General features: G+C 42.7%; 1 protein-coding gene across 1 annotated transcript; it reads left to right on the top strand.

The window, feature by feature from the left end:
- Positions 1–272: 272 nt before the first annotated feature.
- Positions 273–24,208, top strand: tbc1d2 (TBC1 domain family, member 2). The gene is made up of 17 exons (XM_063485033.1): positions 273–487; positions 6,774–7,779; positions 7,865–7,979; positions 14,478–14,598; positions 14,708–14,823; positions 15,971–16,230; positions 16,313–16,582; positions 19,778–19,906; positions 20,106–20,216; positions 20,343–20,515; positions 20,693–20,804; positions 21,214–21,414; positions 21,534–21,721; positions 21,809–21,929; positions 22,014–22,199; positions 22,817–22,938; positions 23,277–24,208. Exons 2-17 carry the CDS (start codon positions 6,775–6,777, stop codon positions 23,476–23,478), a joined length of 3,432 nt encoding a protein of 1,143 aa, XP_063341103.1. The 5' UTR covers positions 273–487; position 6,774; the 3' UTR covers positions 23,479–24,208.
- Positions 24,209–25,013: the final 805 nt, after the last annotated feature.

Raw genomic sequence — 25,013 nt, forward strand, 5'->3', positions numbered from 1 at the left:
AACTTTTGAACAGTTCTGTAATTAGTGAAGTTAAAAAAAAGTGAAATAAAATATATCCAGTGCAAGTTTTCCTAACAAGTTCCTCATCTCACTATTAAATAACGTGAATTCTTTTGATGTTGCAAAAGTACACATTATTTTGAAGATCAGAGGAACTTTTCCAAAGCTGGTCTTATTTTGAAAATTCTCACCGGAAGTTACGTCTTCGCTCCGTATCGTTGGGCTGTGGCGCTGAAAGGAGCGCTTCCAGCCGCAGGGTTGGATGGCAAGGAGCCGGAAGAAAGAGAAGTCAGAATAAAAGGACGTAAAACAGAAAAGAAGAAGGAGACTCGGAGGAGGAGAGGAACGAGGAGAGGGAGAAGTCCAGAAGGAGAAGAAGAAGTGAGGAGCTGTTGGAGTGACTCAGTGTGATTTCTTTAACAGCTGCAGCGGCTGTCAGTCAAACACGAACAGACCCGCCAGGTGGGCTCAGGCCCCGCCCCTTCAGGTAAACCCTCAACTGTTTCTGCTGTTCCAGAAGTCCTTAAATATTAAAGTAATAATAAGTAATCAAAGTAACAGTGGAGTACTGCTGAGTGGGAAAATTACTTTAATGTGTATGTAAGTATGAGCAGTAGTAGGCACGTGTAGAGACTGTACTGAGAGGAAGGACGATTTAAAAGTATTTTTCACAGTTTTGTATGAAGTACTGCAGTAATTACCAGTGTGTGTGTGTGTGTGTGTGTGTGTGTGTGTGTGTGTGTGTGTGAGTGAGAGAGAGAGAGAGAGAGAGAGAGAGAGTGAGAGAGAGAGAATGGGATCAGTGAGCATAAGCAGCTTTCCTAAAAGCATGAAGTATTTGCTCACTTCCTATCAGGCTGCCGGTGTTGCGCTGCATTCTGTGACCGGATCAACTGCGTTCCTGCCTGCTGCTCATGTTTCCATCACTTCATGCTCAAAAAGCAAAGTCAGTGATGCTCTTCATCAGTCAGAGATCCACCTTTAAAACATACAAGAAAAATAAATCTGATTTCAGTTATGAAATGTGGTCCCGGAGTCAGAGCCGGTGTTGTGCCAAAAAGTGATTGTCTGCCAAAAAGTGATTTCTGGTATTTGCCAAAAACTGATTGTTTGTATTTAAACTGCTATAAATAACTTGTTGGTCTATAATATGTGAAACATATGTCAAATGTATCCCTCATGAATGATATCAAGTCATCTTAAGCAACAAACAACATTCCTGTAACAAGGTAGAAGCCGCAATCAGTTTTTGGCAGTGACTTTTATGTATCCTTTATTTATGCAGTTAAAAAAAATTCTTGTTGATTTTAAAAAGGTCTCTTTTAAGAGTAATCTGGCCAAGAGGACAGCTGAAATTGCAACAAATGCAAAAATAGTTCTGTAAACATATTTTAAGTGGACAAAAGGGAGCTGATTGATTATAATGTAAGTACAATAACACAGTTACAAAGATACTTGAGAAACAGGTAATTTTTTTATTTTATATATACCCCTTTGTAATACCTGTTCACCAAAGTCTATTTAGCAACATACGTAACGATATTACACATGAAAAAACACACGAAAACATTGGAAATCAGTTTTTGGCAGGCAATCACTTTTTGGCACAACACCGCTGCAGAGCATCTCAGTTGAGCATGCCTAAAAACCAGTAAACAGGCAGAATTATGTTAATAAACCAACCAGCAGAGGGTGCTCTATAGGTTGGCTAAGTTTGTAGTTTTTGCATTAAATTAGACAAGAGCTACAAGCCACTGATGTTATTGCTTGCACTTCTTCTTGGTGCCTTACAGTGTCCCCATGGTAACCTGTGGTTACGGACACTGGGAAAGATGTCCACTTGGCAAGTGGTTGCTAGAGGTTACTGGCTGTTTTTGGGTGATACTGGTTGCAAACAGGGTGCTGCACCAGAAAAACTTTTAATTGCTGTGGTTACTAGGAAATTGCCATAGGCACACATATTTTGCCTGCAAGATGGCCACTTGTCTGCAAACACTCGCTAACTAACCACTAAGCAGTAGTGCAATCCAAACAGGAAACAGAGAACTTTCAAAGTAAAGGTTGGGCCTCATTGCCAGACACATTCCACAAGACATGAATGACTTTTACTTTGAAGGCACAGTCTTTGTTTTAGCTAACTTAGCTAGCAGCTGTCGAATGTTTGCAAACAAGATGGCATCTTCCACCCAAACTGCAGGCAACTGCAGCAATCTGTCAGCAACCAAAACAATCACAAGGCAATTTTCTGTACAGCACTGTATACCTCTTTGCCCCCAGTTTCACCTTTGCAACAGCAACTTTCTGCAACCACTTGTAAATCAATCAGAGAATATGTATTTTTCCTTTGCAGCCTGGGATTACCATGGCGTAACTGTTCACGCTGATCGATAAACATCATATACATGACTTCCACACACAGAGGTGACAGTGTCTGTTGTTTCTGTTAGATGAAATAACATGCAGTCACTCATAAATATCTCACAGCTGTAAGTCATTACCAAAGGATAGAGCAACAGGAGTAAAATAAGCCTAATGAGTAGTAGGCTCAAACTGTCATAAACCTCTGACATTCTTGGGGGTTTGGCTTTGGGTTGGGCCTTCGGGGCAGTGCAGTGAGATGTGAGAATGCCAAAACTTTTCCAAGTCAAACAAACATTTAGATAACAAGACATATTGGCTAAAGCTGCTGCCGCAAACATGAATCATTTCATGCTCGCTCAGATGACAAGCAGTATGCTGTGGGACCAACACGGCGACCTCTAAAAGCGGTCACACCTGCAGCGGAGCAGCACCAACTGAAACAAGTCACGTGCAGACCATTGCTTGTTTTTTCTCCAGCGCTTAAAATGCTTGCGCTACGTTCCTGGAAGCAGCGCTTAGGCTTTTAAATCAGCACTGTCTCAGCTTTTCCAGTTAGCACGCTCTGAACCCACACCAATGCTTAAATAGCATGAGAGGAAATACAGGCATGAGACACACCACTGCTGAAAGGAATTTGTCCTAGGTGAAGAATTTCCCATGAACGTCTTCTTTAGCATTGCTTGGATCCTTTTCCCCCCGTTGAACACTTAATTTGATTTGAAGCCATTTTCTTTCCTCACCCTTTAGTGTCATGCAGATCTAACCTTTTTAGCTTTCTTACTCTTCCTGCCAGTCTAATATTATCCTGGTAGTTTCATCTGGAACTGGATCCAAAACCTGACATGTACAAAACAGCATTGAGGGAAAAGCTCCCCCCAGAAGCTGAATGTCTTTTAAAATGGCCACAGAGCACTTTTGCTTTAAATCGGTGGTTTTTAAGGGTTTCCACCCTATCTCACACTTTAGTGTTAGCCATTGTCCCATGATGCCGATTGCATCAAGCACACTGAATCAGCGCAGTTAGATCAGTTTCCATACAATGACCCACAAAATCCCAAGCAGGTGTCCAAAAACAGCTGACACTAAGTGTGACAACACAATAGAATTTGTTTTAAAAAAAAGCTCCTCAGTCTGTCACAGTGCTTCTCAGAAAGTTATGATAAAAAACAAACACACTATTCTGAAGCATTTTAAAAATATTACACATTAAACAAAGTGAAGTAACTTAAATGAATGGTAAGTCAACAAAAGTGAAAGTTGGGAGAATCAGGATTGTGAGAGGTGCAAGGAAGAAAAACAAAGAACTAACTCAGAGCAAGTACTAGCAACAGCTTTATAGACTGGAAAACCCAGTCAGCCCTGCCCTCCAGGTAGCTGAAACACCTGCAGAGGAAAGTGAAGACATTAAATGATGGGATTGGTCAGACTAAATTAAAGGAAAGGAAAACTCTCCTAACTTAGTGCTTCTTTGAATGAATTCAAGTCTCTGGAGTGTGAATCACCGCTGACACCAAATGCCGCACCACTGCTTACACAAACCAAATGTCAAATACCTCGAACTGGAAGCACATGCTCTACAAACACTGTCAGACAAAGTCAGAATGTGGGGAACCTGGACCATCTTCCCCTTTCAGCTGTTTGAATAAAATGAGTCTAGTAGTCAATAGAAAATTAAAGGGCAGCTGGTTTTCCTATCTGAAATCCGTTTAACTGAAAGCCAACAGTCCATACAGGATGCGGCCACCTTCCAAACTCATTCAAGGTTGTCTGGAAAAATCCATGAATATAACAGCAGTGTCAGTAACATGCATGATCTGCACAGCACAGGTCTGCAGTTAAGCTGAACTGGATATTCCACAAATACGTGTGGGTTGACCTGCCACACCAGAAGGTCATGCCAAGCCAACAAGTCAAGAGCCGCTACTCTAGTTTGGCTTTCCCCCTTCGTATCTGTGTGTATAGAGATACAGAGATATGGATCGTCATTTAGATGTTTTGCTTCCCTGGACCTGAACCACTTCCTGTAATTATGTCCCATTACTTTAGAACTCATCAGATTTGTGCTTATTTTGGTGATTTTCTTCAGTAGAAGAAGGATTCAGGTCCTCCACTGCAGGAAAAAAAACCTAAAACGTGTTTTTAGAGCTTCACGCATCATGGTGCTCTGCTCCTGGACCACCAACGGGTGAATAAAGAGTCGAACACACATTTTAGACCATATACAAACACGTGAATTCAGTAAAAGAAGAAAAAATGGAAAAATAATTATTTACAGGTTTGGTCCTATTTGATTTTTATTTCTCAGTAGAGAAAAAACTTTTAGCATTCTCAGCTGAATTTTAAAATGATGATCCACAGACTGTATACCTTCAAATACATATACAGTAAGCACTATACTGTACATTACGACATCGAGCACGCGTGCACGCACAACACAATTCATACCCAAAGCAAAGCTGATGTTTCTCTAAACAGGAAAATGTGCAACTGTTAGTCCAACACTTAGAAATAACTATAAAACTCTTCTTCTTTTTTTTTGGTCTGTTTGCTTGCAGCACGTTCTTACTATAAGATAAGATAAGATAACCTTTATTAGTCCCACACGTGGGAAATTTGTTTTGTCACAGCAGGAAGTGGACAGTGCAAAAGTTCTGAAGCAAAAATTAGAATACAATAAGAATAAATACTGTACACAACTGTACAGAATAGAATAAAATAAAATACTATATACAGTAGAATAAAATAGAATAAAATATACAATAGGATGAAAATAGAATACAAATGCTGTATACAACTGAGTAAAAATACAACGATGCCAGAAAGGAATATTGCACTTAGTGTTATTGCACATGTATGGGTGTGTGTGTTTGATCAGTTAAAGTCTTTGTTGTGGAGTCTGACAGCAGTGGGGAGGAAAGACCTACGAAATCCCTCCGTCCCACACCGTGGGTGCCGCAGTCTCCCACTGAAGGAGCTGCTCAGTGCTATCACAGTCTCCTGCATGGGGTGGGAGATGTTGTCCAACAGGGATGACAGCTTAGCCACCATTCTCCTGTCACTCACCACCTCCACTTGTCCAGAGGGCATCCTAGAACAGAGCTGGCCCTTTTTTATGGATCCTTTTCTCTTTAAATGGTTTTTAGTTTTACAAACTAAAGCATGAACTTCGAAATAGAACCAATAGAACAGAACAGTACAGAATGCGTTCAGCTTGTCAAATTTACATAAATCTTCCATTGCTAGCAGTGTGACTCTGAAGTGCTGTATGTTTGTAAGTTTTCTCCCCAACAAACACAACAATGTCGACAAAACCTTTTGCACCATCAAAGGCAACCGCGGGTGCCTTTGGTTTCATTCTTTAATACTGGATTTATTTTTCTACGAAGGTTTGAACTTTGAGAGTGTTTAAACAAGAGAGAAAAGTGTGAAAATGTTCATGCCTGCGAAAAGTGTATTAAGTGTGTATTGAGGGGTTTTACAGCCTTAAAACATCTATAATAATTGTAAGAAATAAAGCTGGCTACTAGAATTTCACCTATTGTGGGTAATTTTTAGAATGTAACTCCCGCGAGGGACCAATGTACATGATTAAGGCATGCTTCAAAAGGGGTGTGGCCTCTTTGGCTGACCTGCGGATAGTGACAGAAGTGGCTGCAGCTGCTAGCTGTCTGTTAGGCTTCACCTCAGCTAATTGGAGTTCTGAATTGGGGACCTCTGGGCCGTGTTTGTGCTGTTAGAGGCTTTTGGCGTCATTTTAATGCTAATAATAATAGTAATTATCACGCCAACAATATGGCTGCTGTGTGTCCATTTCTAAAATTAAACTTTTATTTAGATATTACTGTGCAGTAATTAGCAGGTATGTGTCTGTGTGATGCTGTCGTACTGTCTGTGAATGCAGCTAGCATTTAGCTAATAACATAACACTCCACCCTGTCATACAGATATGGTCTATATGCTAGCTCTGAGGATTCTAAAGGCAGATACTAAAACTAATGAGTGGTATTAAGGTGGGTATAGTCATCTTTTATTTACAGTCTATATAAGATAAACACTCAGAAAATAAGCAAATCAATTTTTAAAAAATCATTTAAAAAATAAATGAGTTTGAGGAACCTTGGATGTCCACATGATTTTACTGCATACAGGTGATATTGCATGTTTCAACACAAACTGCTGATTGTGTATCTGAATGTGTAACTGGTTTACTTCGAATTTGTGTCCCTGCATTTCTTCTCCTGCTGGCTATGTTTTCTTTTTTCAAATGCAGCCTTTATTTATACTCCTTGTCTGGAAAAAGGCACTTAGTCTGGATTTGAAATTCTCAGAATCCAGTTTGATGGTTTACCGCCAAACGTCTCCTCACAAACATCATTAAACTCCATTTCCCTCCTCCGTCTTTCTTTTTGCAGGATGAATGGAAGCGGCTCAGCAGGAAATCCCAGCGCTGCCTCGTCTTGCTCACTTCCTGCCCACACTAACGAGGGGATCCTGAAGACAGAGTCTCCGAAGAAGGACCACCAGAGCAGACAGCCTGCCAGTTTGCCTGGGTCACAGAAGAACCAGAGGCCAGGAGGTAACAAACAGGCTAAAGAGAAAACAGACCGGCGGGATCCTCACACGGAGAAAACCCCAGAAAATACTCCAGAGACAAACAGGCTAAAGGCTGAAGATTCAACTTCTTCAAAAAATGAATCAAAACCAGATCGACCACAACCAGAAAACCTCTTTCCAGACCAAACCGAACTAGATCCTCTTCCTGAATCAACAGATTCTGGTTTGGGGGCAGATCAGAGGAACCTTGGAGATCCTGTCAGACCAAAACATGAACAAGAACCGGGTGACTCTCAGGACTGTCAAAACCACATAGATCTTTGTCGTGCAGATCAGAAAACTAAAGATGAGAAAAGAAACTCATTTATAACTTTCCTAACAGCTGAAAAGGATGTCTGGAATAAGCTCCATATTTCTGAGTCCATAGAGGAGAAAAAACCTGAGAGGCTTCAGCATTTCCAAGATCCTCCTCACCTAAACACCCACAAGTCTCCTCCCCCTTCTCCTGCAGACCAGAAAAGACACTTGGATCCTCCAGCTAAAAGATCCGCCCTGGCTCCACCAGCTCCACCTCTCACCATTGAGGCTTTCTGTGACCAGATGCAGCCCGGCCCTGCAGGTTCTCCTTCCGGGGAGCCCAAACTGTGCGGCTTCCTGATGAAGCAGGGCGGGCCTCTGAGGGCCTGGAAGCAGCGCTGGTTCACTTATGAGGAGAAGAAGAACCAGCTGTTCTACTACCGCACACCGAACGACGTGATGCCGCTCGGGTGGGTGGAGCTCAGCGGTGCCACCTTCACCTACCCACTGAAGTCAGAGCCGGGTACCTTCCAAATTAAGACACCTGAACGCACTTTCATACTGAAGGTAGGAGGCCAAATGTTGCTTAAAGCATTTTTGGATTTGAGTCGCAAGTGTTTGGAGTCTCTTAATCCACCTACACCCTCTCCAGGCTGTGACCGAGGAGCTGATGCTCTATTGGCTGCAGCAACTACAGGTGAAGCGCTGGCAGCACCGAATGATGTCCATGTGCTCAGACCCAACGAACAACAACAACAGCACTGCAGGTGAGAAACCAGCGCGAGCTGCTGCTCGAGCTTCTACATGGAACGCTGAGACATGAACTTAACTGTTTTAAAGTCTCTCCAGGATGTAGCTACAGCGAGCAACAATAAAAGTTTATTTAAAACAAAAGCCCTGAACACTGACAGAAGATCTGCTTCGTCTAATCTTATTTTGAAAATATCAGTAAATTACAGTTTGGTGAGCTTCAACCACCGTCCACTAGAGGCTCCAGCAGACCCCATAGTGAGTCAGTCCCGAAAGAAAAACATGTTTACGGCCTGATTTTTAAAAAGGGGGCTTGTCCATTTATGACTGCCAGGTGAATGGCGACACAGGTGGCTGTAGCTAGTAGTGTTCACCTCAGCTAATTGGAGTCCCTGAACTGGACCTGTGGACTGCGTTTGTGCTGTGGGAGCTTTTTTAATGCTAACAGATATTATTAATTTCGTTGACTCATAATTTGCATCATAACTTTCGTCAGGACGAATTTGGCGGTGATCCAATCTGAATCAACTTTTGATTTAGTCTCCTAGTCTGATGATGTTCAGTTGACTAAAACTAAACTTTCAGCATTTGCTGTCCAAATGAATAGTGGTCCCAGAAGAAGTCTGAGCTCTGTGTCTGTGTGATGCACCTGTACAGTGTATGTCTCTCATCCACACGTGGTCACTTATAGCTCTATAAATGTTGAGGCTTCAGAATGCAGAAGCTACAAAGCTGTGAGTTTCCCATCTCATTTTTATACCCAGTCTGTGGTTGAAACAGACTTTCAGTCTCTAACTTGCTTTTCCCGTGACTCTCACCAGAAGCTTCTTCAGACCTTTTCTGGTGTGCTTTCACCTCTTTTGTCTTTATTGGCCCTCTCATGTTCATGTTTGGTCTCTCATGTTCAGGAAGTGAGTGACTGCTGTGGTTTATCTTCCTCTTCCTCCTTTGTGTCCCGGCAAGAATTGGGAAATCCTTCCATGAGGCATGGGAGGGGCTCAGACTGACTCACTGTTCCCTGAAAGTCTAAAATTGCGTCAGAATAAAGGATCGAGCGAGTCATTTAGCATGCACTGACTGGTTTTATGTTCCACTTTTCATAGAAATATTTCAGGTTATACTTTTGTCACAGATAAGAAGCTGCTTTTCCTTTCATTGTGTCTTCATATATGTGGCTGTTTTTTTTGTTTAGGTCAGCATGAAGGAGTTTACAGGGTCTCTCTCTGTGCTTCTTACACCCTTATCATCCTAATTAGGACCTGAGTTTGGAGATGGAGATCATCAAAATTCCAGCAGGGCCATTAAAAATTAAGCAGAGGAGCAGGTGGGGAAATTCACCGCTCAATCCCTGCTTTAAGGCACTAAACATGAATCCAGTCTGGTTTTATTTCTCTGTGCATTATGTCCGGATTCACTGATCAGCTTTTAGTTGAATGTCCTCTTGTACAGACAGCCTACGGTCAGTTATCCGTCAGTGTTAAGCAGGCAGAGACTAGCTGAAGCTAAGCAGAGCATTCCTATGACAGCAGTGGTAAACGCAGTCATGCTGTGTTTAGGTGCAATGCTGGACAGCCTCCAACTGACAGACGAGGTTAAAATTGGTGACAGTGTTCACTGACTCAAACTAATTGAAAATATTAAGCACTCTGATGAGCTCCTTCAGCCTTTTGAGTTTCTGTGATGTTTGATCAAATAAACCATTTTTTAATTGTAAATGGCCTGTATTTTTATAGCGCTTTACTTAGTCCCTAAGGACCCCAAAGCGCTTTACACTACATTCAGTCATCCACCCATTCACACACTGGTGATGGCAAGCTACATTGTAGCCACAGCTGCCCTGGGGCGCACTGACAGAGGCGAGGCTGCCGGACACTGGCGTCACCGGGCCCTCTGACCTCCACCAGTAGGCAACGGGTAAAGGACACAACAACCGAGACTGTCCGAGCCGGGGCTCGAACCGGCAACCTTCCGATTACAAGACGAACTGCCAACTCTTGAGCCACGATCGCCCGTGGCTTAATCTGAAATTATACTTTTGTAGATGAAGTAGAAAAAAGTGTATTTTACTTCCGTTGTGTGCCTCTACTGTAGTCTATTAACAAGTAAGCGCATTAGAGGGTTAAAAAGGTTAAAAATTAAATCTTCACTTAGCAAAAATTATGCAAATGTGATTAAATGAAATCACAGGAATGAAGCTTGTACTAAAAAGTGTTACATATAGCGTATAAGTATCAGTCCAAGTACTTCATGTAGCATGCAGTCAAATACTTCAGCTCTGAAAATATTTGACTTTTAAGAGGCCATCACGGCTCATTTCACCAAATATTGGCGTGCTCGATACGCTCTGTGATGTCGCCCTGTGGAGCTGAGGATCATTTCCTGTTATGGTTCAGTTACATCATCATGGACAGGAAGTGATTCTGACTGCAGATCAGCTGCATGCGACTGAATGAGAGGAAACCCCCATGGACTAAATATAAACTGGCGAGCAAACACCTGCTGGAAGGAAAAAAAACTGAGTCGCACAGCTCAGAGCTTCATTCTTTCATTTTTTTATCGTGAGATAAAATTTGTATAAAACAAGCATTGAACCTCCTGTTTATCAGTCTGACTACTGGAGCAGCTCACCTGGCTCTCAGGTATTCAGTTCATGTCCCAGCTTGTTCAGCACCTTTACGTCTCAGCTCAGCTCAGCGCACAGAGACGGCTCCATTGTTTGTTTGTTTTTAATTATCCTTCATGTAGGTGTTCAGAGCCTAATTTGACAGCATGGAGATCTTTCAGTGCCCCCTGCAGGGTCTTTATGACATGGCCTGGAGATCCTCCCAGACTCATCCCAATATATACAGTGAAAATAGCAAAAATGTCTTAATTTTTAAAAGAATAATTTTTAAAAATTGTTTTTATCTACGTTTGTGTTGTTTAGGCATCAGAATTACTCAGCCCAGCTGCTTCAGTAAATCATTCCTATTATATTATAAAACACCTTTCAGGCACACACATTTCTGGATTATACCTTTTTGTAGCTGTTTCTTTTATTTATAGTCTAAACATTATTTATTAATACAATCTACAACTCTTTCACAATTTTAGTCTTGCTTTCTACTTTTCTTTAACTTAAACTTATTTTTATTTTTTTGTTTTATCACTGTTGTGCATATAATACCTATTTGTCGAGCTATCTTATCCATCTAACTAACTAGCTAGCTTTTTATCTATCTAGCAAACTATCTAGAATTCACATTAATCACATTATTGGACATCTAGTATGGAAAATTTTAAAAGAAAAAGATAATGGGGGTAGAAGTGCAAATAATTTTACATAAGTGGGACAAAAAATACAATGAACAAAAATATAAACGCAACACTTGTGTTTTTGCTCCAATTTTTCATGAGCTGAACTTAAAGATCTGAATCATTTTCTACATACACAAAGGACCCATCACTATCAAATATTGTTCACAAATCTGTCTAAACTGTGTTAGTGAGAACTTCTCGTTTGCTGAGATAATCCATCCCACCTCACAGGTGTGGCATGTCAAGGTGCTGATTAGACAGCATGAATATTGCACAGGTGTGCCTTAGACTGCCCACAATAAAGGGCCACTCTCAAATATGCACAATGGGCATAGAGTTGATCAGTTTGTTGATTGTGGGCTGTGGAATGTTGGTCCACTCCTCTTCAATACTTGTGCAAAGTTGCTGAATATTGGCAGGAACTGGAACACGCTGTCATATACGCCGAGCGTCCCCAACATGCTCAATGGGTGACATGTCTGGTGAATATGCTGGCTATGCAAGAACTGGGATGTTTTCAGCTTCCAAGGAATTGTGTACAGATCCTTGCAATATGGGGCCGTGCATCATCATGCTGTAACATGAGGTTATGGTCATGGATAAATGGCACAACAATGGTCCTCAGGATCTCAACACGGCATCTCTGTGCATTCAAAATGCCAACAATAAAATGCACTCGTGTTCATTGTCCATAACCCCACCTCCACCATGGGCCACTCGATCCACAATGTTGACGTCAGCAAACTGCTCACCCACACGACGCAACACAAGCTCTCTGCCATCTGCCGTGAACATTAAAAACATCTGTCAACAGAACACCTCTCCAATGTGCCAGATGCCATCGAATGTGAGCATTTGCCCACTCAAATTGGTTACAGTGATGAACTGCAGTCAGGTCCAGTTCCTGATAAGGACTATGAGCACGCAGATGAGCTTCCCTGAGAAGGTTTCTGACAGTTTTCGCAGAAATTCTTTTTTATGCAAACCGATTGTTGCTGCAGCTGTCCAGGTGGCTGGTCTCCACCTGGTCGACCATCCTGGAGGTGAACATGCTGGATGTGGAGGTCCTGGGCTGGTGTGGTTACATGTGGTCTGCGATTGTGAGGCCGGTTGGATGTACTGCCAAATTCTCTGAAACGCCTTTGAAGACGGCTTATGGCAGAGAAATGAACATTCATTTCACAGGCAACAGTTCTGGTAGACATTCCTGCAGTCAGCATGCCAATTGCCCGCTCCCTCAAAAGCTGCAACATCTGTAGCATTGTGCTGTGTGATCAAACTGCATATTTGAGAGTGGCCTTTTATTGTGGGCAGTCTAAGGCACACCTGTGCAATATTCATGCTGTCTAATCAGCACCTTGATATGCCACACCTGTGAGGTGGGATGGATTATCTCGGCAAACGAGAAGTTCTCACTAACACAGATTTAGACAGATTTGTGAACAATATTTGATAGTAATGGGTCCTTTGTGTATGTAGCAAATGTTTAATGGGAGCAACAAAAGTGTTGCGTTTATATTTTTGTTCAGTGTAATAATTAAACAATTTAAGACCCGTCAGTGATGCGTGCTAAGGTTCAGACTCGTAAAACAATTAGCCTGAGCTTTTTTTTCAACAGTTTTAAAAAGAGTGAACTCAGACTTTTAAATGAATATCTTTATATTCCTGTCACCTTTCTTTTTGCGCCTGGATGCAAGTGTTATAGCTGAGCCAGTGTTGATGTGTTTTGATCTTTCCATACAACAGAACCCTTTACCAGAGATTTGGAAGTGTGCCTTTTTTTACTCCTCCTACTGAAAACTGGTGATTCTTCAATGGTCAATAACTACAGACCAGTTTCCAAACTCTGGATCTTAGTCTGGTAAATAATCAACTTAGAGTTTCCTGGATTACAGTAGTTTTTTTTTATCTCCTTCTCAGTCTGGCTTTAGGAAATTGCAATGCTATGAAACTGCTTTCTTAAAAGTTCTTAATGATGTCTATTGAGCCTTGAAAGCCTTCAAAGAACTATTGCGCTGCTCTTTGTATTGGTCTGCCAAAAGCCTTTAGCACTGTTGACCATGGCATTTCATGCCAGAGGCTACTGATCATAGGCCTTTCAGACCAAGCAGTTTGGTGTATTACTAATTACTTTTCTGACCATCAGCAGTGCATGTAGCTCAGTGGCCTCTCTTCCAGAAAGTGCCCCAGGGTTATGTAGTGGGGCCTGCACTATTTACTATTTATGTTAATGGCTGTGGACAAAATCTTTATGCTTCGGTTAATTTTTACACAGATGATACAATTATTTATTGTGCTCATATAAGTGACAGTTTTTGAACAATTACAGCTAGCTTTTGAATTTATACAGTCACAGCTGTGTCAGCTCAGACTGCTTTTGAATGCAGGAAAAAAAATTTATGTGAAAATTACTGAAACTGAGGCTGAAGTTGGGCTTCTTTTTCCAAAAATCAATCGTGTTTCTCTTTCACAGGAAGGAAAAGGCTCGTTGTTACCATCTTTTAACCCCTCCTGGATTACAGCGATAAAATTTACATGAACGCCTCTGCTCTTTCTCTCCATTTCATGGACTGTTTATCACAGGGCACTAAGATTTACAAGCAGCTGTAAACCTTTGGCACGCTGCTGTACTTATATTCTCTGGTTGACTGGCCCTTACTGGCCATATGCAGGATGGTTCATTGGTATAACTTTATCTGTAAATCTATGTATGGTTTACTCCCTCCTTATTTATCAGAGTACACGTCACGCAAACAGTTTAGTCATAGTCTGCAGTCTCAGGACTTCATTACAGTCACCATCAGTTCATACAGATCTCAGAAAGAAGGCATTCCTCTTTTTTGCCCCATCTTCGTGGGATACATGACATGACATCAGCTGATGTCACTTGTAGACTTTAAAAGACGTACAAATGACTTTGTGAAATCATCCCTGGGAACTTGTTCCTGTTTTTGACATGAATGTGTAAACGTTAGACAATTTTAGCTATTCTATTGTTTCTTCTATTGCTGTGATTTTAATGTTTGTCTGACACGGGTCACTCTTGTAAATGAGACACTGAGTCTTAATGAGACTATATAAGAGAGTGTATAAGTAAAGGTCAAATAAAAAGTATTTAAACATCAAACACACATTCATTGAAAATAAGCAGCTAGAAGAAAACACACAGGCTTTGCGTGTGTGTCTGAGGTGTTGAATGTTTCTTTGTGTTTGTGCAGATGACTTCCTGCCAGTGTTGAAGAGCCCAATCGGTCTGGTCGGGGAGGGGGCCGCCAGTGTGCCGATGACGCGAATTCCCCTCGCCAACGTGTCGCTCAAGCATCCGCTCATCGAGATCCAGTGAGTCCCCTCGGCCACAAATCTGAGACATTTAAACGGCTCAGACAGTCTGATGTCTTCCACTTGTTGTTTTGTTGTTGGTCTTCATGTTTCTTCTTTCTGAGTACAGAAACTCAGTCCACTGTCTGCGTAAGAGGTCATCCCAGGACTGGAGTCAGAGCGTGTTTCATGTAGAAGCTCCTCCCCGGATTCCCCCGAACACTGCCGACACAGTCAACACCCCCAGTATGTATATACAGTACTACAGCAGTACTACAGTAACTAGTCAGAGCTTAGAGTACACCAGTAATACCATTTATATTCATCTATGAAACCACATGACGCAAATCAGTTAAACTACAGTCATAACTTAAAGACTTGACTGATGTTAAATTTTCTCCTTTTAAATTCACACAAACAGAAGTTTTTTATTGTACGCGGCCCTAAAAACCTCAGAAACTTGGTGTCCAACCAGATCCTTACTCTGAATGGTGTTACCTTGGCCTCCAGCAGCCCTGTGAGGAGTCTTGGAGACATTTATGTCCCTCAGTGCGCACATTAGACAAATATGTAGGACTTTTTTGTTTCATATATGCAACATCAACAAAATTAAGAACATCGTCTCAAAGTGATGCTGAAATATTAGTTCACGGATTTTCTACTTCTAGGCTGGACTGTTGGAATTCATTATTGTCAGGTTGTTCTTAAAGCTCGTTGAAAAGCCTTCAGCTGTTTGAAATTCTGCAGAATATAACAGACGAGCTCCCCAGTTTGGTTTCAGGAACACTCTCTACTTTTCCTATTAGATTTCTCTTTTTAATAAACCTTGTAGTTAGTGTTGTGTAGGTGTCAGGTGTCAGGTGACAGTGAACCAAACCATGTTATGAATGTTTCCACCCACATTTGGTCGAGACAGATTGCTACCCCACTCTGATCCTGCTTCTGTTGAAGGCATCTTCTGTCATAAAGTGCTCCACATGCAGGATCATGTAATCACTGAGGTCTCTCTAATACTGTAAGGCCTTTACTTTGAGATAATAAGGCAGCATTTTTGTGATTTGGGGTTATATAGAAATAAAGTTGAGGCCTGCGGTGCCCATCAGATGTGGAAGGAAGAAGATGCATCTATAGTTACCTGTGACTTCAAGTTGGACTTGAACTGGGACTTTTTCATTTTGACTTCAGACTTAAGACATAAACATCAGCCTGAACTGTGACTCACCTGTACTGAGTATTTTGTACCTGATTTGGACCGTGGTCCTCTTCAGTCCTCGGGTTTTTATTAAGAGCTTGTGGGTCTGTGTTTGTCCTGTAAATTACCACCATCAGTTTCTTTACCCGCTCCAGCATCCACGCGTGTGACTTCTTTTAATCCTTCTCTGTCACTTCTCAGCTTCTCCAACCCTCAGCACTCCCTCTGAATCCCCGAGCCCCTCCCCTCCCCTCCCATTGCTCAATGCCGCTGATCAGGCTCCCCCTGCAGATGGCAAGGAGTCACCATCACTGTTTGAGAGTTGCAGCCGCAGGGTGAAGGCTCGCAGCGCGTCCACCTTGCCTGTCCGCCGCAGAGACATGGCGTCTCAGTCCTCAGACCGGATAGGCCGCTTGCAGCAAGAGAAAGAGATGCTGATGGAGGAGGTCAAAGCTCAGAAGGTGATCAGTCGTTCAGTAATCATAGAACTTAATTGATCTCTGCTGCCACTGAAAAAAGTGACAAACACAGTTCCTCCTGCAGGAGCTGGTGTGGATCCTCCACAAAGCGCTGGAGGCTTCTCAGCTGGAGAAGCGAACCTGTGCCGAGTTTTTGGCAGAGGAGGGTGAGCAGGAACGTCTGGAGCTGCTCCGACACCGCGAGCGGCAGGCGGCCGACCTCCGGGGGCGGCTCGATGAGGCCAAGATGGAGGTGGAGGCGGTGAAGAAGAGTCTGGCTGAGAAGGCCACGCAGGTCGCCGAGCTGCAGCAGAACAACAGGATGCTGAAGGAGAAGAACAACGCCAAACAGGAGGTGAGGACAAACCACAGGTTGCTGTCAGACTGACCTCTGGTTGGTCACGTTAAAATAACCCGTGCACGTTTGTTTCCATGACTGAAAGTTTCTCTGAGATCTGGAGCTGTTCCTGGAGCTGCTGCTGGCTCAGGAAAAAAGCACAAAACAAACCGAATGTGGGTGGATGTTGATTAGATCAGACAAAGGGCCTCTCCTGTGCATTCAACGCTTCACCTAAATGACCAGCCCAGATGATGGATGTGTCATGTGATTCGTTGGAAAACTGAGAATTGTAGCCAAAAAACCAAAAAGGGGAACGTTTGAGGAAGATCACAGAGCAAAATGCTCACTGAGCGAGCTCCGTGTCTCCACTTTTAAAGAGCGGTTGGCAGGTTGTTGTTCTGCAATGTTACTTAGGTCTCTTCAGAGGTGGTTTTTTAAAATATTTTCTGATTCTTCAAGTTTGTGCCTCCTTATTTGGACCGTCCTCCTACCTTTGACCTGGATTTGAATTTCTGTACGCCACACTGAAACATCTCAATTCCTAAAATTCATCAGGAGGAGAGAGGAGGCTGCAGGAGTTATGACTGACGATCAAAAATAAAAACCGTGCTGAGAGTAGGGCTCTTTAGGTAGCTCGTCCTTCATAACCATGAGTTGTTTCAGTTATTTAAAATGATCAGCTGTGTCAGTTTGAGTGCCACATACACTGCAGTTTGATCTCAAATCGGTGAAATTAGTTCACTGCAGATTTCTGAATCCAAGACAAATATTTAGAAAAAATTATGTCCCTTTAACAGGGCTCTAGAGTGCGACCAAATTTTTCAGTGGTGCCACTAAAAAAAAATATTTGGTCGCACCGGTGCGACCAACTGTTCGGGTAACAAAAAAAAAACAAAAAAAAAATCTCTGCAACTCTCCGTGTGGTCAACAACAGACACACATTATGCCCCTATCGTGGACTAAACCAATCAGAGATAGTCAGGGGCGGGACCTCTCTGATTGGCCGTGGTCCAGTTGAAAATGCAGGTGGAAGAGAGAGGTGAGTAGCTTGAATCAAGCGATATCGATTCATTAAATTCATTAAATCCTGAATTGACTTTTAAATATAACTGTGTTTTGCCAGAAACGCCAGATTCTCAGATTAAAGCTCACAAAACTATTTCAACAACCACCAAACAGCAAATGAGAGCAGGTACACGGATTCCACACAAAGACGTAAACACAGACCCGACGCATCAGAATCAGCTTTCTCTTTCTTGGCTTTCTCACCCGATGGCACGTAGACGGACACGCTGTCGGAGCTCACCGATTCTGATGTGTCGGGTCCGCTCTGTGTTTACGTCTTTTTGCGCTGATTCTGAGCTGCGGGTTTTGTCTCTCTCCAACCAAAATTCACCGAGCCAGCAGCAAAAGAAGCAGCAAACTGCGCTTCACATTTCATCAACGTCGTCATGAATTCCCTCTGACTTTTGCTGTTTTGCTTCCATCACGATAAAAATCACACTTCATGCACAGCTCTCTCTCTCTCTCTCTCTGTACTTCAAGAACAGTTTCCCGTCTCAAATCTCTGTTTTCTGCATTATTCATTCGCTTACTACCCACCAGTCTACCGTTGTTTACAGCGCTGTCGGCCGCTGTCTTTTTCTTTTTTTCACTTAAATGACCTCGGACAAGAAAGCCTAGTTTCTGCTGTTCAATACTGAAGAAATTTAAACTTTTTAAAATTGTGCAAAATTACAGAATATTGCAGAATATTTTTTAGGTTATCTGCTATAAAAAGCCAGGCCAGGAAAATCTCCTTCATGTTTTTCTGTGTTTTATTCTCAGTTACTTTGACACAAAGGCATCTGCTGTGATGTTCACAATTCTGATGAAGTCTCACATGTATCAGTACTGATAAATGATCAGAATTATAATATTTCTGACTGTCTGAGGCTAAATTGAATCGAATCGGGACTTTGAGAACCGGAATCGAATGGATTATAGAAATCAGTGATGATACCCAGCCCTAGTGAGCAGCCTAGGCCCGACAGAAGTGGATGTAGCTGTGGGTAATAAGAAAAGATGAAAAGAACGATTGATAACTTTTTTGTTAAGTTAAGGCCTGATCCGTCTGAAATTCATAGCCAGTGCTCTGACACAGTGCCATCAATCTTTGAATGCTGAAAAAGCACAGTGTATCCAGAAAACACATTATATGCTGCAATAAATGCACTGCCCAAGTGTCCGCCTTTCAGCAGCATGCAACAGCAAACAGGTTGTCAGAGGAGGCCAAGATGATGATTAAGTTTAACATTTTCTACAATATTGACAAAGCACTTTAAGCACAAGATTGTTAGTTAATAATTTAGAAATTAATATTGCAACTTCCCCCCAAAAAAAGTGCACATGTAAAACTGCGGTGTTAAGCGATGCGGTTGAAAAATTTGAGTGCGCCTAACTTTTGTGCCGGTGCGCCTAAATTTTTAAAGTTAGGCGCATCGGTGCGCCCATGGCAAAAAGTCTAGAGCCCTGTTTAAGTCCAAACACATTCTCAAAAGGTTCATGTTTAATGAGCTGCGAGCTGCTTACGAAGTCTAAAACATACAACTTCACTCAGTTTTCTGCTGTCGCAGGTTTAAATAGCATTTCGTTATCATTCAAGCAGCTTTTAACTTCCCATAGTCTTCTGCTCCTGTGCTGGCATTCTCACACCGTGAGTAGGAGATGATTTTATTTTCCAAAATCTGAACTTTTTAAATTTTCACTTTATTCAAAGCCACCCAGGACTGCACTGGGACCTTTGGTGGGCCTAATCCGGCCCCCGGGCTGCATATTTGACTCTGTCAGGGTTTCATTTTAATTCTGTTTTATGTGGCGTGCATTATGACCATATAGCTCAATCAACTGCTCCACCCAGTGGTCACGTATCGTATCTAGGCAGTAACTGGCTGTGTGACTCAGCTTCTTCTTCCTGCCTGAACCAAAACAGAACGCACCCACGCAACATGAGAACGGCTGAAATGAAGTTGAACGATTCTTTATTCTAGTTTTGTGTTGTTAAATCACCACCTGCAGCTGGCAGACAAATAGAAAGTGCTTAGAGTTACGAGCACTTCTACTTGAGTAAATGTACTCAGTTACTTTTTCTTGCTTCCTGTGAGCTTTGTGTGACAGTAAAACATGAAGTCTATCTGCAGCTGTACTCACTGTGCGACTGTTTCCTGTCAGGTGATCATAAAGCTGTCCGATCAGGTGACGTCGTGTCTGTCAGAACCGCGCCGCCCCGACTCGTCCTCTGCCGGCCGCATCAACTCTCAGACTCTCAAACAGCTTCGGCAGGAGAACAACAACCTCAAGGTGAAGCACAGTGATAATTTACACCGAATTAAAGTTTTACTTGAAGGTACACAGTGTAAGTGATTGTGTTTTAAAGAAAGTTTAAAAACCTTCCAAAATGAGCTGAAGCTATCAACAATGAAGAAACAGCCGATATTACGTTACTGAGTCTAAAACCTCTTAAACCTCCCAGGTTGTCTGACTGTGTTTGTGTCTGCAGGATGACATCGAAGCGTATAAGACTCAGAACAAGTTTCTGAACTCTGAGATCTACCAGCTGACCAAACTGTGGAGGAAAAGCTCCGAGCAGGAGAAGACCCTGATGGTGAAGGTCGGTCTGATGCCATTTCTGTTCATTTAAACACTCCACCACCACACAGAGCTGCTATGGGCCAGCTACAGCCCACAGCCTACAGCGCAGTGATTAATGCCCCTTTTCCTGCCTGATTGGCTGCAGTGTGCTTTCCTGGAGGCCACTAACTGTCAGGTGGAGAGCCGTTACCTGGGAGTCCTGCGGAGACTGCAGGAGATCAAATCTCTGCACCCGGCCCAGCGGGAGGCTGTGCAGAAAATGATCGAGGACGCTCTGAAGGGAGAGCTGAAGAGCGTCATGAAGCTCAGCGTGGACAGGTACGAGCACCTGAACAGCAGGCTAGACAAAATAACAGACACAACCTGCTTCTTTCTTATTCAAGAGTCACTTGACATGATAATTAAAAACTCAGAAGAAGAAACTCTAAATAGATCAAATTTTTCACTGTTTACTCCAAACCTGTTAAATGTATTGAACATCTGCTGTGTCCTCAGGGATCACGATGAGTACGGCTTTAAGATCATCCCAGACTACGAGGTAGAGGACATGAAGCTGTTGGCAAAGATCCAGGCGCTGGAGATTCGCTCCCACAACCTGCTGCACCAGGTCCGAGAAACCAAAGTTTACAGCCGCTCATCCGGAGGAGTTTAAATAAACTCAGCGCGATCCCCCAGCAGGCTGGCAGGGCCTGCAGTCACTAAACAGGGCTAAAAAATCACCCCAAACCTTCTTTCAGCTGCTCCCTTTAAGGGGGTTGCCAGAGCCAATCATCTGTCTCCACCTGTCCCCTATTAAAGATTTAATCTTTATAGCCATAACCAACATTATTTTGTATGTTTAATGATATTTATTAATTATATTTTATATTATTTGTTTATATTATTTGCTCATCATGTCCTGTTCAGAGCCGACCGACAGTCCAGAACCGGAAAGCAGTTTCCCATAAAGAAACTTTTTCCAGTTTTGATCAAGAGCTACGATGTTCAGTAACTGGCGGTCTCGTTTGTCCCTGTAGGAGGGTCTGGAGCACCCCCTGCTGAGCCGCTGGGCTCAGTACCTGGCAGGCAGGTCCGACGATGACTTCATCATCTCACCTGAGCTCAAAATTCTGGTGCGTGAAGGCGTCCCTCGAGAGTATCGGCAGAGAGTGTGGCGCTGTCTGGTCCGAGCCAGAACTTTGACAAGCCAAGAGCGCCACCCGCAACGCTATCAGCAGGTATGGCTGTAGAGAGAGAGAGAGAGAACGTTTTATCCGCAGCTGGACACAGGTGGCTCCTCCTTCTTCCTGTTGGGAATGCTGGCGACCACTCAGTAATCTGCCTGTTCTGTTTCCAGCTGTGTGAGAAGAGTCGGACAGCTCCTAATCCTGCCTCCAGGCAGATCCAGCTGGACCTTCACCGAACCCTGACGACCAATCAGCACTTCTCCTCGCCATCCAGCCCCGCCCTCCAGCAGCTCCGCCGCATCCTTCTGGCCTTCTCCTGGCATAACCCTGCCATTGGCTACTGCCAGGGACTCAACAGGTCAGAATAAATATATACATTTCATATCTGAGTTCTTATGTGGACCCGCCTTCCAGACACAACCTCACCTTCCATGAATGTCCACAGGTTAGCGGCCCTCGCTCTGCTGGTCCTCCAAAGTGAAGAAGATGCCTTCTGGTGTCTGGTGGCGGTGGTGGAAGCCATCATGCCTCAGGACTACTACACCAAGAATCTGGTGGCCTCTCAGGTCAGCAGACACACTCACCTGCTTGCCTGCTGTGATCTGTTTTAGTGATCAGTGAGGCTGATCTCTGTGAGTCTTTGTGCTCAGGCGGACCAGCGCGTGCTGAAGGACTTCATGGCGGAGAAGCTTCCTCGCCTGGCATCTCACTTTGAGGATCACAACATTGACGTCTCTCTGGTCACCTTCAACTGGTTCCTGGTGGTTTTTGTGGAGAGTCTGCCGAGCGACATCCTGATGCCTCTGTGGGACGCCTTCCTGTACGAGGGTACCAAGGTACCATACACCCGAACACACCATGACAGAAATACAGACAATGCACCACAGTAATATCCATGCAAACAAAAATGATTTTGTTTTGACCTTTAGATGTCTTTATTTACATTTTAGGAGTAATAAGACATTGTTTACTAAGCATGGGGAACTGTCATGTGACATGAAATAGGAGTGGGAAAGCAGATAATTCTAGTAACGACCTCACAGTCTACCACAAGCAGCATAAATCCAGACGATGAGCGGGACAATTCCTTTGGGCTTGTTTCTGTATCTGACAAATGCAGCACAGCTTTTACATTGTTTGTCTCAGGAAATAAGATCGCAGTTCAGACCCAGAAATTTATACCACACAGGGATAAATGCCGACAACAGCTTCAGCCACGTAGATCTAACCCAGAAGTTTAATTTAAACTTAAAGCTCAACTACCAAGTAGGTTAAGATTATCTGGTAAGTGAGGAACCAAGTGGCTTCTTGGAAATCGGTCAGAGCTGTAATGAGTTAATGGCCCAACTGCACCACAACTGAAAGAGTAATTTTATGACTCACCTCCTGAAAGTTTCCAATTAATTGTGTTTGGTGTGAGTGTCATGTTATGAAATGCTTGTCTGTGCTGCAGGTGATCTTCAGATACACTCTGGCTCTGTTCAAATACAAAGAGGACGACATCCTGAAGATCCACGACAGTGTGGAGATCTACCAGTACCTACGCTTCTTCACAAAGACCGTCTCCAATGCCAGGTACGCACTCGCCTCCGCCCGCCTTAATCTACGAGCTGTTACACTCTCAGAAGTGTTTTAGCATTCGCGGATGTAGCTGTTGAATCTTTGAGCTTCAAACTCTCTTTACTGAAATCTTGTGAGAAGTTTAAATTTCACTGGTCACAGTAACAACGATTTAAAGATTTTTAAATATCTGCAGCTCTCGGATACATGTGGTCCAGTCAGTCCAGCATTTCCTGCTCAAACTGCAGTACTTGAAGTATCAAGCAGCATAAAACAGAAACACTCAAGCTGATCAGTTTCCAGTTCCTCTGTGTTGGTGATCGAGTCCTTTACACCTGCGTGTGTCCATGCAGGAAGCTGACCAGCATCGCCTTCAACGACATGAACCCATTCCCCAGCCGGCTGCTGAGGAACCGGCGAGTGCTCCACCTGGAGCGCCTGCAGGCGGAGCTGCGTGAGCTGGAGGAGCAGCAGAAGGAGTTCATCACCGAGAGCGTCGTACGGAAAGACAAAGAGCTCGACGTCATGGTGAGCGAGGACGACGAGGACCTCTGATCACACGGGACGCTTCAGCTGCTCACTTCGAGACGACGATGAGTTTTTCATGAGTTCAAGAGAATTTCACTAAACCGACTGTTAACTGGTTTCTTTCACACTAAACACAGGATTGTGTCAGGTTCACCATCTCCACTAACACTACATTTAAACAGACACATCCAGATTTAAATGAATAAAACAAGCAAATAATTAAAAAATAACTAAAAATGTAATTAACTGCATCACATCTCTGAAACAAGCTTGCAGTAAACAAATGTGTACTGTGTTCACGTGTGTAATAAGTCAGCCTGCAGAAATGTGCAGATGTATTTCAGTGAATTCATTTGGATAAATATGTGATCACTTATTTATTTCATTGCATCTTTTGCTTTATACCTAAAAATGCGTGACATTTCTAAATGTAGTCACATCCCTATGAAACATGGTTGATTATCACCTGTAGTCACAGCTGGTGATAAAGTAATTAAAATGTCCAGCTTGTATGTGACAGGACTGCAGTTATTAATATTCAAAAATAGGGCATTCTGCACAATGAGTACTTTTTGGTACTTGAAGTATATTTTGATGCTGATGCTTCAGGACATTGTGCTGCATTGTCGAAGCTCTCTGGGCTTGCAGTTAGAACGACCTCGCAGTGTTTTATTTTGATCTGGTGTGAAGTGCATGGTGCGTAAATGACAGCATGATAGTCACATGATAAAACTGACTTTTCTTTTTTAAAATTTTACTGGATGTGCATTTTGTTCAAATGTCTTTTTCAGCATTTGTACATAAATATTCTGTATATAAATATTTGATTTTCATTTATTTTACAGAGTCCTTTATTTTATTTTGTTTCACACATATGACGTTCATGTCAAAAGATGTCAAGACTGTACACAAAGATGGATGGATCTGCCTTGCATCTGCAGACTTTATAACGACCAGCAGGGGGCAGTGTATTACAGTCTATGAGAAAATGATCCTGCATTTTACTGAGACCTGTTTCATGCACTAGTTTCATGTCTCATTGAATCCAGCATGATGGTGATTTTGTAAATTAAGGTCACATCTTCATCACACCTAATTTCAAAACACTGATCAATTTTTTTAAAAAGTGAATTCCATACCAACTGCAGGAATAAAATAGGAATAGGAATAAATAACCAACGAGAAATACATACAAAACAAGAGAAAGGCACACATGAGAGAACAGGTCACATGACAGCACAGCATTTTCCACCCACAATTTGAACTAAATAACAGATGGCACGTATTCATTCAACTTGCAGACAATGAAAACAAACGGAAATCAGAGTAAAATTTAAAAACTTTTATTGATGTTAACTTGAAGTGCTGAATTAGCCCTGTTGTCAGTTCAAATCACTTCAATCTATAGCACACTTTAAGGTCTTTAGACCTTAAAAAGTAATGCACTGCAAGGTAAGCTTGCAGCATATTACTTTAAGGTCAACTGTGAAACTTTGTGGAAAGCCTGAGACAAGTTGATGAGTCAATGTAGCGCACTTCCTTCTGATGACGGCTATACTGAG

This window comes from Pelmatolapia mariae, linkage group LG2 (genome assembly GCF_036321145.2).
Source record: "Pelmatolapia mariae isolate MD_Pm_ZW linkage group LG2, Pm_UMD_F_2, whole genome shotgun sequence".
Lineage (NCBI taxonomy): Eukaryota > Metazoa > Chordata > Actinopteri > Cichliformes > Cichlidae > Pelmatolapia > Pelmatolapia mariae.